The sequence below is a fragment of the Podarcis filfolensis genome, assembly GCF_964270895.1.
Source record: "Podarcis filfolensis genome assembly, chromosome: 1".
Classification (NCBI taxonomy): Eukaryota; Metazoa; Chordata; class Lepidosauria; order Squamata; family Lacertidae; genus Podarcis; species Podarcis filfolensis.
In genome coordinates, this window is record NC_139604.1 from 59,552,820 (window position 1) to 59,567,563 (window position 14,744).

The 14,744-nt window shown below is 43.2% G+C and overlaps 1 protein-coding gene across 3 annotated transcripts in view; it reads left to right on the forward strand.

Moving 5' to 3' along the window:
• The window catches only part of LOC310753988 (uncharacterized protein), a 103,303-nt gene extending 93,564 nt beyond the window's left edge, over positions 1-9,739 (forward strand). For all 3 annotated transcript variants that reach the window (XM_083595323.1, XM_083595324.1, XM_083595322.1), the window contains exons 14-15: positions 954-1,106; positions 2,504-9,739. In XM_083595323.1, coding sequence (XP_083451449.1) covers positions 954-1,106; positions 2,504-4,191 — 1,841 coding nt within the window. In that variant the 3' untranslated portion in view covers positions 4,192-9,739. The remainder of the gene's footprint in view (positions 1-953; positions 1,107-2,503) is intronic.
• The last annotated feature ends 5,005 nt before the right edge of the window (positions 9,740-14,744 follow it).

The window sequence follows — 14,744 nt, forward strand, 5'->3', positions numbered from 1 at the left end:
ACAAATTCCAGAGGAGGTAGTCGTTTTAGTCTGTTATAAAACTCTCTCTCTCTCTCTCTCTCTCTCTCACACACACACACACACAGAAGAGTCTGATGGCACTCTAAAGACCATTGCACTGACTGTAATGCATTGTTAGAAGTTTTTGTAAGTGGCATTCACTTGGTAGGCCACAACTCAGCCTGTTGGTCATGCAAAGAAAGCTATTTGTTCAGAAGTGAAATCCCCAGGACAAGAATATGTGGGCAGTGTGAGCAAGATGGACGGAATAAATGCATTGCACTGTTATAATGTAGTCAGTGTTTATATGTAGTATTTCTGTGAATGTATTATAGCAATGTATATGCCAAAAAATTCATTTACATTGGCCCCAAAGGCGGAATGAAAAGGAACAGATTTCTGCACGCAAATTATGACTGACATTAGATATGTAAATACAGATGCTTTTCTGTGAAGTTATTCTGAACGCGTAGAATTTAATTCCTGAGGATTGTGCATTTTCATGACCAAACAACATTGTCAGAAGCTGATCTGATGCAAACAGTACCAGGTAATAGAGTGCAGCTTTACTCCCCCTAGAGGTGTTATTCTGAATCTGAGTCTGAACCGTTCTGCGTATGGCTGCAGACAGCAGTGTGCCAGACATTGCTTTATTCAGGCAAGAGGTTCTGATTAATCTACATACCACAATGATGAAGTTATGCAACACTATAAATTTCCGCCAGGCTAGATCTAAGGGCATTAATTAGAGACAGAGAAAACTGTAAGTATAGAAGGCATGTAAAGGCATACAAAGCGGAACGTATCAATGACTCACACTTACTGCAAATTTTACCTTTTTATTGTCTGCATTGATAGTTATTATTTTGTTGAGATCAGCACTATTCAGTGGAAACTATATGTCTGAACTCTCATGGTATCTTTATTGTGCTGCATTTTCTGCTGCCTGCCAGAGCGCTTGTTGAAAATGACCCTAGAGGATCTAAGGGAATTCCTGCAAGAAAAAATTGCTGGCTCCTTGCATTTTGAAGATGATATTGTAATTGAGCAATTGCAAGCATCCATGGCTGAACTGCGCAAAATGAAATTTGACCTGCCACCCCCGGGTAAGCAGAAGTAGAATATGTGTTAATATTTTTATCATCTGCTGTGAACCCAAGCACACTCCCTTCACCTCCCCATCTCTCTGTCTGAGCAGAATTCAATTGGACTAGCCTCCAATTCCAGTTAGAAGCTAGATGAGGAACGATTAGCATAAACACAAAGCCCTTTCAAAAGCCAAGACTGGAGAGGCAGGGTCTGGGGAAGTGTTGCTCTACTCCATTAGAGTTCACTTGCCACCATTGGGAAGCCCCTCTCCTCTCGAAGTGGGACTGGGGGGGGCTGCATCTGATGTTGGGGCAAAGAGATACAACCAGGGATTCTGTTGGTGTGCTGCCCACCCTGACCAAGCCAGCCGAGTTTGTCTTGGGTGTGATGTTGGAGGAACCCAGAACTGTGGTTTTGTGTGACTTCAACATCCAAGATGATGTTGCCTCAGGTCTGGCTCAGGAGTTCATGGGCCTTCATGGGCCTGTCTCAAATGGTAATGGTCATTGGTCCAACACACCCATGATTTAGTATTTGCTCCGTGTGGGGAAGGGGTGGTATTTGACCTTATCTGTTGATAGTGGGACACTACAAACCATCCACTACATCAGAATGGTGTGGTGCTGTGGTGGCATGCAATTAGGGGAGTATATATGAGTTCTCATGAAACACACTAGGAACTGTGGTTCTAGAAGAAGCCCAGGAGTTCTAAATAGAGTGCTTGGTGTCAGCAATTCCTAGCCTTTGGGGGGAAGCTCTGTCAGGTTATATGTACAGTTATGAACATGAGCATGATCCAGCAGGGCTCTTCCTAAGGTCCATCTAATAGCCCAGTATCCAGCAGCCAACTAGCTGCCACTAGGAAGCTCTGAAGCAGAGTATGGAGGCAATGGCCCTCACCTGCAACTGAGTCTACTGATTGGATGACCCTTAGCTCTAGTATTATGAGAGGGAGAGAATTTTATCTTTCCATTTCCTCCACCTCATGCATCATTTTATAAACCTCAATCATGTCCCTCCCTTTAGTCATATTTTTTTCCCTAAACTAAATATCTCCAGATCTCTTGAGTTGTTCCTCATGGCATTGTGTGTCTATAAGGCATTCTCACGTATGTCACTCAAAATACCTTCTCAGCCCTACTTGAGCTGTTTGCATATGTGCATGAATGTTAATGCAGGACTAAAAAAAGAACCCCATTTAAATCAGATGAGGTGAGAGCTGCAAATATCACCATGAATTTTTTTTTGGGGGGGGAGAATATATATGAATTAGATGCACTAGACTGACGGGCTATTGTTCCTTTCCTGACCACTTATTAAATTGGGCTACAGAAAGTTTGGGTTCCTTTCAGCTGCCCTTCATTGTTGCACTTGGATTCAAAATAATAAACTAATGTGTGGCTTTTCATTACAGCAAAATCTGAAGAATTCCCCAAGAAACCTCTGGGGCTGGAGCTCTCTCTCAATCCGGTGTCAGTGAAGCCTAATGTTGCAGCTAACGGCCAGAAAAAGGCGGCCGGGGACCTCAACCATGACAAAGATGTTGTATTGCAACCTTCTCCAGATAAAAGTCCTACTTACTTGAACGAAACAGTAGTTAATTCAAATAAGGCAATGCATGAGATAGTCTCTGTTCCACAACCCAATGGACCACCCATCCAAGCTGAACCAGCTGATGTGCACCAAAATCCATTCCAGAATCATCATCAGCCAAGCCAAAAGTTTGAAATGGAAGAGAAACAAGTAGAAGAAAATGCCAATGAAATCCCATTGGAGGATGGTCCTATAATGCTGGATGATATTGAGGTCATTGGAGAAAGTCAGGATGTGGTGATGGTCTGTAAGGTGGCTGAATCATTGGAGAGCAGTGGTGTAGAGAGGTATAGTTTACAGGAAAATAACCCCTGTCTTTTTATAGATGATATAGACCATGCTGCTCCCCAGCGGCTTCAAGGTGAGACAGATGGATTGCCAATGGACAACTCTCTCTGGGAGGAGTCTCACTTGCAGAGCCAGACCTTAGAAGCAGACCTGTCTATCACCCCCAATAGTACAGAGACAGTATCGGAGTCAGAGATATTCTGCCAAGTGCCATTGCTTCCATCTCTTGAAGAGAAAAGAACCTCAGAGTTGGCATCATCTGTGTGCAATGATGCAGCTCTTCAAGATGGGAGCATCACCTGCTCCTCTGAGGATTTATTATCTGAAGATGTTGTGCTGCTTCCAGATCACCTGTACCAGCCTCCAAGTCCAGACTTGTCTTCTATGACAGAACATAGCCAGTCCACAACATGTGACTTGTCAGAAAGCACAGCTGCTCCATGTCCGACCAAAGCACTTGCTGCTCTTCTTCTCCCATTTCAGGATGGACAATGGCGACCTTCTAATGCATCTCAGTATGATAACCTGTCTGAAGGCGACAATGGAGAAGAGAAATCTCCTGTACAGGTGCCTGGTTCTAAGAAACTGGCAGTTTTAATACCACAGACTGAGCTCTGTGCTCCTGTGTTAAAGTGTACAGTGCCCAAGTCTGCATCAGTTGGGGAGCTAGAAAATCTGCAGAGGCAAAATTGGGAAACGGTAGATTTGATGCAACAGCCCAACGAATACGGCCAGCCCATTTCATTTGCGGTGCTGTATCCTCACAAGAACCACCCTGGTGGGGGCAGTGTGCCAATCTTATCTGAGCTGGACTCCGAGATGCCGTTGCTGTCAGAAGGCTTCCAAGCCCGGCCCACTTCATCCCCGGTGCTGCAGGAGCAGCACAGCCCCTTCAGAATAGTAAAGACTACCACCCCGCTTCACTTGGCTCATGCTACTGAGCAAGACTTCTCAAGCAAAAAGCAAGTGGCTCTGCCCTTGCCAGAAGCCAGCTGCCATGATGCAGGTGATGCTGGGACACTTCCTCCTGTAGCTATGGAAACTCTGGGTGGGGATGCCAGGGACTGTGAGCAGAAGTCACGGAACACTTTGAGTGGTTCACCTGCCCTTCAAAGGCCAAAGCCAAAAATCCCACCCAAGGTTTTCAAAACTCATTCAGATAACAATTTCTACCCTGGCTGCCCTCCCATGGTGCAAATGTCTAAGTCAGTCACATTCTAGTAGAGCTGAGAATGAGGAGATTAAGGTTTCACAGCGCTTATTCATGAGAGGTTTGGAATGAGAAAGCACAGCCTAAGGAGGCAACTGCATTGCCAGTCATACTGTATGCCAATAATTCAGGATGGAGCTTAGAATACAGGCCAGTAGACAATGCCTGTAGATGGATTCTTTACAAATTTGGGTTCTCCTCTTCAGACAGCTCCCAAAGTGCTTTTGAATCCGGCTTTTCATCTCCTCTTTTACACCCGAGTAGATGTCTAACAGATTTAACCTGACAAAACCATTTGAACTATTTCTTTCCAAACCCTTACAGCTGAAAATTTAAGGTGAGCATTAGAACACCAGGGAGGTGGAAGGAGTCATTTAAGGAAGCAGGCGGACCACTCAGCTGTAGGTTTGGGCCAGTAGCACATCTTTTCAGTAGCAATAGTGGTGCGGCTCTTCTGTTTCAGTCTAGCAGCCAGTGTAGTCCTGTAAATTAAGCAGTGGATGATTCATGTCAGGAAAGTTAGCTTTTACAGCATCTATGCAATATCCAGCACACATTGTTCATGTGTGTGTTCTCTTGCAGTGAAACCAGGCGACTCAGCATGCCTGTTCTTTAGCTCCCTCACTTGTTTGCACTGATGAGGATTCTCAAAGATTAGTAAAAATATTTCATGCAGAGGAATGCTTTTCTGTTGAGTTGAACTGTGTGATGTCCTGCACATAGAGAGCAAGTGTAGTTTCTGAAAGAAGCCAAGGTGGTGGGCTGGATTCCATGTAGCTCACCAGGGATGGGTTCATGTCCTTGGGCCACTTGCATCACCAGGAGGGGTGACTGTGGCAGACAGAAGAACTGTAGGAGGGTCTGTCTACCCACCTCTCCCTCTGTATTTTTCCTGTGCAGATTCTGGAAGTGAGCTGGCTCACAACCATGCATGTGACTCAAAAAAGCTTCTGTAAAGAGGGGCTGTGCACTTGTACAAAAACGAGAACTGCTCTGTTATTCTTAGGCTGTTGGCAAACCACAAGAGTCCCTTGGAATTGACACTAAGGATACCATTTCCAGCCGAGCCTTGTGGAAAGCATGTTGGAGATGATAGGAAAGTCATCACAATTCTTGTGAATGTTTACACAGACATAAGCCCACTGAGTTCATTGGAGCTTACTGCTAAGTAAGTGTGCATAGGATTGCAGCCTTTACTTTCCTAGATCCTTGATGCCATTCTTTGCCCATTTGTCTGTCAACAAAATGCAAAGTGGCCAAGACAGAAAACATAGCTTTAGAAGATAGCCTTTTCTAGGAACGTAAGGTGTGCTTTAAGAACGTGTATAGTCCTAAAAACTATAGCTTTAGAAGGGAGCTTTCCTAAGGCCTGGTTCTTCAAATACAAGCTTATACTTCATGCCCGACCTTCTTTCCAGAGCTGTTGTCAATCAGTATATGCCCGCAGCCTTTTCAATGGATTATCCAAGAAATGCCTCCTTAAACAGATGTCTGGTTTGAAGTGAAGGACTGGATAGTGCACAGTTGCTTGTTTGAATGGTCTATTGCTTTTTAATATTTTTACCTAGAAGTGAGGGAGCAAAGCAAGCAGTCTGCAGCTGGCAATCCTAACTTCCCTTTGCTAACCACAAGGAGAGGTTACTTGTTTAGCCCTGGGAGCCAGGAATTCTTCTAATGTCACAGTAGCTTTGTTTATGATTTTAGGGGCTTGTATAACTTCTTGTCCGCCTCTTCCTTTGGTGAGATGGGGAAGAGGGAATAATAATCCTTAATTCTTACCTCATGGGGTGGTGTGAGGCCTAATGATTAGTTAGTTCTTGCAGTGTTCTTGAAGGAAGAGAAGAATGGCGATGGGGGAAGACAAAGATTGTGCTTGTGTGGAATTTTACATTTTACTTCCCTAACTGCTGCACAGTTGTTGAAAAATGTTTGTGTATATCAATCGTTCCAGGATAGTATTTCAAGGGTAATGACTGGTAAGTCTTCATTTTGCTCATTGGCTTCTAGAACAGAAAGAAAAGTGTTGAAAAACGGTTGATATCTAGGTTAGTTTTCCCTCAACGCGCACAAGACTCCTGTTTGCTGTAGTTGGAGCAAAGGTTAATAGGAAAAAGATGGGATCCTGTTTAGTCAAATATGTGTTCATTCTACCAGTCTGATCTTCCAATTTCTGTATATTTTTTAATTTGTACCTCCATTTTCAGTCTAACAAGGTACGATCAGAATTAAGGTCATCATGCAATACATTCGTTTTAAAGGTGCTTATCCAGAAATATTTCACAGCTGTCAAATGCACATCCCAGTTAGCACCTACATGCCTTGAACTTGTGACGCACATTTTCCACAAAAAGAATTGCTAATGGACAATATATGCTCTAGCTAATTGCAGTAGGACAGCCAATAGTTACCTTAAGGAAAGGCGACATTCCAGGCCCCTGCTGAGCTTTAGAGCACTGCACCCTAGTGGAAACAGCAGATGTTGCCTCAATTAGATCTTTGGCTACCAGACAGCCAGAGAGCAGGACTATGGCCCAATTAAAGTTTAAGATTATTTTCCAAAAATTATTATCAATGCATGCCATACTCTTCCTTGTACAACTCCTGGCTTCAAAATGTTCATCTGTTTCCTGGGCTGCAGGTGTGCTATAACATGTGGTCTCAAAATCAGCTGTTTAATTTCTGGAGCACTATATGGTTCAGTAATAGACTGGTACGATGATGAGCCACGGTGCCTATCTGTGTGCATGTCCTTTTTCAAGCAGCAGAACCAAGCTGGCTGTTGTTGTTTCGTTGTCCTAGCTTTTTTTGTGCCCCTGTCTACTGCAAACTCCCAAAGAACTGCACAAGAATCAAGGGACACTTTGAAACAAAATGAACTGTAACAGAGCAGACTCTGGACCAAATATACTCTACGAACTAGTCACTTTCCTCCACCCATTGGCTTTCCAGCTGTTTCTTTTGGAGCCTTTCCTTTTCTCTTGATTCATACTGGGGCATTCATGGTCCCTCTGCCCCCCCCCAGCCCCCTCTGGTCATAAGCCTGTGGCAATGAGCTGCTTCTCTTAAGGGATTCCTTAAGAATCTTGGGTTACTTTTTGTCTTTATATTGATTGCATATGCTGATCAGATTGTTTGCATCTTCAGAAGAAAAAAAGAATTGCAATGCATGCAATGCGATAAACTTTCAACTTTTCCTTACAATGGGAGGGGAGTACAAATGTGAGTTAAGGGTAAAGGAGTTCTAAAATGACAGTATCATGGCCTGATTTGCTGTGAACCAAGGAGGACAAGTCATTTTTCTCCATGCAGTTGATCAAAAGATGCAGGATTCTTTGCTGGGCTACTCTCCTTGAAACACAGCAAAATCCAAGAAATGTCTACAGTTTTATTTAATCAGCGTGCTTCTTAAAAGGGGCAAATCCTCAAAGAGGAGCAGACTTTATATCACCTTCTTAAGGCATGACACTTCTCAAGCCAATAACTTGAGCAACCCACAGATCACTGCAAGGGGGGGTGAACCTCTGTAAGGAGTTGCAGCAGACATTAACCATGTGTAAGGTTACTAGGAAAATGTATAAATCAACTCTCTGGTCCTACCCAAAGTTAGGTAGATACCTAGAGGAGAAGGCAGGCTATCCACCCATCTTGTTTATGCTTTAGAGGTGTAACTGTCTTATTTACATTATAAATGTAAAATGTAACTTTACATATAGGAGTTGGTCACAGTGCATATTGTACTTTGAAAAGGCATTCAGATAATAACAGTTGTGCAGGTATTAGTAAAACCTGGATGAAATAGTAATTAATGTTAGATGTATTTAAAATGTACGATTTCCCTAGGCAGTACAGCCACCCAGGTAAAAACTGATAAACAATGCCTACCCAGTAGGATCTCTGATGTTCATATGTGCAACATTCCCTGTGTGCAGCATTCTCATGTTAAAACCCAGGTGGAAGCATTCTCTATCTGCAGTTATTGTCTAAATCTCTTTGTTGAGGGACTTTGTTGTCAAGCTCATGCAAACATTCTTCTCTGCCAGTGGCCTGGTCCAATTCTAGTTTGGAAGCTGCTGTTTCAAACTGGAACAGTAGAAAGGAGGGCACGGTACTTGGTTTCCCTTGCTGATTTACTCCCCCCCCCCAAAAAAAATCCCTCAAATCCGAGCAACCTCTTTCTTGGAAATGGCACTGGGACCAAAGCAAATGTGAGAGTGACAAGGGGCATAAGAGAGATTACCTTGGTGTGCATGCCTGAAATTCTCCACCCTAAATTTTAGTTCAGTGTCACGTGCAGATAGGAAACCAATTTGATTCTGCTCTAACAGCACAATTAAATTTCCTGATGAAAAGACCTTTGAGACATTATGGAAGTGGACCAGAATGCTAAAGAATTCATCTGGATGCCTGCAGCAAAAAAAGAGGATTAGATAATGCAAGAGTGTAAAACAGACTCCAAACAGGATGCAAGAGGGACTAGTACAGTGCATCTTATGTGGAAAGGTAAGAGAGGGTATTTAACCAAGATAGTAGTTTTTCATCACACCATCTGTTTTTCAGGTTCTCTCAGCTGGAGAGGACTAGTGAGGAGTTAGAAAAGGAGCAACTTTTTGTCCAGTATTCTAGCAACATTAGGGATGCCCTTGTACAAACTAGACTGCCATATGCAGAAAGCTACTTGGATTTCAACGGTATCTAGTTTAGGCACTATTTTACATGATGTTTTGTAAGCTTAATGCTTCCTACTTTGGGACAACAATGCATTTACCACCTCTAGTTGCGAAGTGAGCTCTAGAGAGGTTTGCTAGTGGTATTTTTCTTTTGATGCCATTATTTCCTATTCAGGTTTGCCATCTTTTGCTATAGGAGCATGCCCACTGTAAGTCAAGACAGGACAAGTACAATATCTCCCTTGAAAATAATGTGTGTGCTTGGTGGGGGCTGTGGAATATTCAGTGCAAAGACGCTTACTTGTGCAAGTAGGCCAACAGCAACTTCACCTGCTCTATAGCAAACAATGAATGGCTCCTACAGCCTTCCTAAGTAAGGGGAATGGAGCTGGTATTTCTTTAGGAACTCAGGAAAATACTCCCTCCCCCCACCCCAATCCCCAAATGGTGTGCATGTAGCCGAGATGTATTTAGTTTTAATGTTCAGCTAGGGGGTGTTGGATCAGATCCAACACTTTTGAGCAGAAACAGTACAGCCATGTGGCAGAAATTCAGCATGGAGGTTCTGGAAACTCTTCCATTGTTGAAACTTGTAACCTCTGCAGTTCAGTAGATTGGTCCTTTTGTGCACTTTGATCGCTCTGCTGCCATTGTCTTTTTTTATTATTACATTTTAATTGCTATTCTTGTTTACACTTCTTGAGAGCTTCCTCTGTAACTCCGTGTATTGTATTATTGCTTTCATGCCTTTTTATGTATATGCTTGGGGTGGGGGGTGGGTGGGAGGGAAAACAAAAACCATTCACTTTTTTTATTCTGATCCAGAAGGACTGTACAGTGTTCAAATGCTGTGTTTTACATGGTTGTAATAACAGTTAAATTTTAGCACAAACGGCTGCAAATTGATTCTGTAATTTGACACGTGTGGATTTATTTCTCACATCCCTTCTTGTGCTGAGCTCTTGGGCTGGGCTGGGCTGGGCTGGGCTGGGCTAAGCCACTCAGCTAGAGAGCGCCAAGAGTTCCCATGGGCACTGGGCCTCTTCCTATGGCTGCTGGAAGAAGTTAGATGGGGAGAGGAGGGGAACTAGAAGTTATTCACCATTGTTCATCCTATGAATCTTACTTAGAATAAATTTGGCCTAACTATTGCAGCACCAGGTATGCCAAGCCTGAAAGGTAATATTTGTATCCAACATGAAACACTGCTAGATCACTGCTTGTCAGCACTATTCCCTTGGCTAAGGATGTATTTTGCTTGGAGACACTCTGTAGTAGCTGGGGAGCAATGATTTCAGGTAATCTTTTGCTGGGATGGTGCCAAAACTTTGGAGTTGCCTTCATGTGGACAGTACTATAAGCTTTTGTGTGTGTGTGTGTGTGTGTGTACCCCTGGATGGCTACTATCTTTTCTGGGCTAATGGCAGGCAAATTCTAGTTTTCTGCTTCTATACTACTTCACGCTAAGAATATGCAATAGTTGTAGGCTGTGACCTGTGACCCGATAAACCAAGACAATTGTCTGCAAGTGGTGGGTCATGTGGGTCATGACTCGCTGCTGCACAACAGCCTGACTGGACTTGGGTCACAACAGAACCACATATATATAAGCTTTAAAAATACAAAGGAATGGGCCCCTAAATGCACAATTGAGCTTCTGGTTCTGAAAAGGTAGAACGCTACTTAAAGTACGGCAATAATTTACAAGGATGGCAATAATTTGCAAATTCTTCAGTTTTACAGATTATTCCCCTCTACAGTGCAGATCAGATATCAATCACATGCATCTCAGATGGATTTTGTGTTTTCTTCCATAAGCAGCTAATTTCAGCTTTGCTCTTTGTTGCTGATACGTAAAGGTCTATAAAATTATGCATGGCAGGGAGAAAGTAAGTTTTTTCTCCCTTGTTAATACTAGAACATGAGATCATCCAATGAAACGGAATATGGGAAGGTTCAAGACAAAAGGACATAAACGGAATCCACTACCACAAGGTATTGTTAGCAATGGTCAGCAAGACTGATGGCTTTAAAAGGGAGCTGGGCAATTTCATCGAGGATAAAGCTATTAATGCCATGATAGCTGTGTACTATCGCCAGTATTGGTGACGTTATGCCTCTGCATACTACTTAATGGGGAGCAGCAGTGTGCAGAGTGCTGCTGGGTTCCTGTGCTGCTTCTAGGTTTCTTGTAGGCATCTACAAGAGAGCTAGTGTGGTGTAGTGGTTAAGAGCGGTAGACTCGTAATCTGGTGAACCGGGTTCACTTCTCCGCTCCTCCACATGCAGCTGCTGGGTGACCTTGGGCTAGTCACACTTCTCTGAAGTCTCTCAGCCCCACTCACCTCACAGAGTGTTTGTTGGGGGGGGGGAGGAGATTGTTAGCCGCTTTGAGACTCCTTGGGGCAGTGATAAAGAGGGATATCAAATCCAAACTCTTATCTTCTTCATCATATTCATCTGATTGACCATTGTGAGAAGAGGATGCTGGACTTGATAGTCCTCATGTCCGATACATGTCTGCTCTAATGTTCTTAGGCAATAGTAGCCGATACAAAAGATGTGTACAACATGCGGGTCCTTGAAGATGCCTATTGTGTTATTGGTTGCCATGTTGGTCTCAAGCGAGGAAAATCAAAATCAGTTAAATAATGCATATCTTTTCCCCTCAGTTTTAAGTTACTGGAACTGTATGCAAGTGCAGTGGGGAAACAGCAACTGCAATGTTTATATTACTGAATGGGCTGTGAAAATCACTGCCATTGCTGCTCTTTTTCTGCAGCTTGATGCAGCGCCTTGTGAACCTTGGAAGTTTGCATATTTCAAGTGCCATCGATGAAGGCTGCTTTTGAAATGCTTTGAGACATTTCTGTGCTCACAGTGTGGGTGTCTTCACACTGTCGCCATTTGTGCTGACAGCTTTTTAAAGTGTGGGTGTGAACCACAGAGGAGGCTCCACAAGCACGTATTCGCCTCTGAATTGCTTGCTATGTGAGAGAGGAACCACGTGGAAGCAATCTGAGAGGGAGGGCACAGGTGTTTGAAACACACTAAGCTGCTTGGGGAGACTGAAATCTTTATTGAGAGATTCTCAAAACAGCAATCATCAGATACTTGTGTTGAATGGAATATTTGGTTCTAAGGATAGGGTACTTTAAAAAAAAATCCTTGAGTTTAATGTAAGCCTAGTTGCCACAACCAACCACTGCTGTGTCTGCAGTTCAGACATAGCGGGTAATTTAATTCACTGCACAGAAACTAGGAAGTTGGGAAGGCGGCTAGGTTACAATCTTTCCCTCCATCTGTGCAACTTTTTCCTATGGAGGAGTTCCAGCATGTAAGTCTGTCTTTGTGGCTGAAGTGGGATATTCCAGGTGCACGTTTACTGTCTTAGTTGGCTAAAAAAGAAAAAAAAACTTTGCCACTAAACGTCCAGTGAATGTGTTTAGGTTAACGGAAATATCCTGCTAATTTAAATGAAAAGATATAACTTAAGAATTCTTGCTGTGCTCACTGAAGGATTTTATGTATCACAGGAGTGTTTTAGCTAGTACTTAATTAGCATTGCTTGCTTAATAAGCTAGCTTCTACTTTTGCAGAACCAGCTGGAAGTGTCGTTACATTCGCCTTCTCTTAATAAGCACACTGTGTGCCATGACATTCTCCTACATATCAGCTCCCTTGAAAGCAAGAGGTGCTCCTTACAATTCATTCCTTTAAGCTTTGAGCAAGAAATGCTCTCACAGGGCTAGGACCAAAGTGCAAATTTAACTTCTCCGTGCAGTGTCTGTCCTCCTCACAAATGTTTCCATAGAAAGTGGAACAGGAGACAACTTGCAGAGAGACTTCCCTTACCAAAGGAAGATGAAGGCAGAGACTGCTGCAGCCACAAGAGGGCACTACCCCACCCTGCTTAGACATTTTGGATTTTTAAAATAGTTTTTCCATGTTATGACTTGTCTTCAAGTTCGCAATATATTGTTTTCAAGCAAACCAGAACATCTGGAATAAGCATGACTACACACACCTCTTTTGGGGGTGGAGGTGGGGGGGTAGAGAATCCTCTCTTTTAGACTCTGCACTACTGAGTTTGAACATGAGACTTTGGACAACAGCAGCAACATTCTGAACTGGTTCAGAGGGAAAGTGCTAACTGCACTGGAGGCCCTCAAGACTTGTACATCCGTCGTTCACATGAGTTTTGCAACCTGGTGCTCCAATTATTTTTTTTAGTGGTAGCCAATGTTTTCCCCCGCCCTTTGTGAAGAGTTCCTGCCTGTGTTGCTAATCAGTCAATGAGTCAGTCCTGAATAATGGCTGCTAAGTAGGGCCTGGAGTGGACTTAGGCCCAAGCATGGCTCTTTGTCCTATTTTTAACTTAAACGCAACAGCAGGGAAAACAGAACAATAGTGAAGCCTGTTCATCAGCCCAGCTGTAGAACCTATGTTTTTCCTTTAGCTTGGACAATTTTAACCTATCATTAGTCTGTTCTGTTAGATACATTTCTATCATAACAGGCTAGAACTGCATATAGCAAGGAGGAAAAATTCACAGATGAAGGTTGCGGCTGTTCAAGCCTGTGATTTAGATTTAAATGTGGGTTTTCTCACTCATCTTTTAGGGTTTTTTTTTTTGAAGCTTGGCAGTAACAAATGAGCCAGTTCCCTATGCCAGCTCTTAGGTGGATTTCTCCAGCTTGGTTGAATTCAGGAGCAAGGCGGGCTATCCTTGACAGAAAGGAATTTCTTCTGCTTTCTAAAGGGATCCAGCATCAGTTCCATAAAGAAAAAAAGTCACTCACTTGGATTCACATGCAGTAACCCCTCTTCCCTAAGTGTGGGGGACTCTTTCACCCTCAAACTTCAATTATGGGTTGGAATAGTACTGTACTAGCAGACCTTTAGAAAACAGGAAGGCATAAGGGCCTTGTCCCATTTGTTGTCTTCAGAATCCTAGTGCCAGCTGCCTGCATGAAGACCACCATCAGGGCAAAACTAACGTTCGCCTTGTCAGATTATTCATGCCTCCTTCTGCACATCTGTTGTGGTGGGACTGTGGTGATATAGCAGTTTAGACAACCTCACATCATGCTTACCTCACTGTAAAAAAGGTATTCAAGGAACCAAAAAAAGTATCAAAGGAACAATAGCAGCTTTGTGCCATATTTATTTCTCCCTTCATCATACCCCTGCTACAGGTGCTTGTTTAACAAATGGCAGAACTATAGAGGCTGCCTCTGTCCTCAGCTCTGAATCACTAGTTGGATATCTGGCCACTATCTGCTGTCCAGGTATGTGTACACACCTATGTGCCCATGTATCTCAGTCTATAACAGCAGACCTATGTACAAAGATGCTTTCCCCACCAAATGCCATGCCAAACTGAGATAATGAGAAGTAATTGCAAAGAGCCCCATAGGAGATCCTGCTCACCATTTCTGCTTTTGTAGTAGCCTCAAGCAAGTGTTCATTTGTAGCCTTGTTAAGGTTGCATGATCCAACAAACTTGTAGCATGGGGTGAGGAAACTAGCTTTCTCCATGTTGCTGGGAGCTGTAGATGGCCACAAGTTCTCTACCCCTGCTGTAGAGAATAGAAGTTATCCACAAAGGTAGGAATAATAATAATTTGTCAAGAGAGTATGCAACTGTATTGAGTCATCTTTGTTACCAAGCAACAGCTATCCCTCTCCCAAAGACAGCCTCGGTTCAAGAAGATCAACCATGGAGGTGGGACTAAGGACAGATTTCTGAGCATTTGTTTTCAAGAGTGAGAGCGTGTAGTCCTATCTTCAGATGCAGCACAAAAAGGTGACTTAATACTCTGCAAACTTTAGAAAAAAGGCATCAAACCAGCGAGATGCAACATGCAAATAGTCAACTTCAAAAATAAACACAC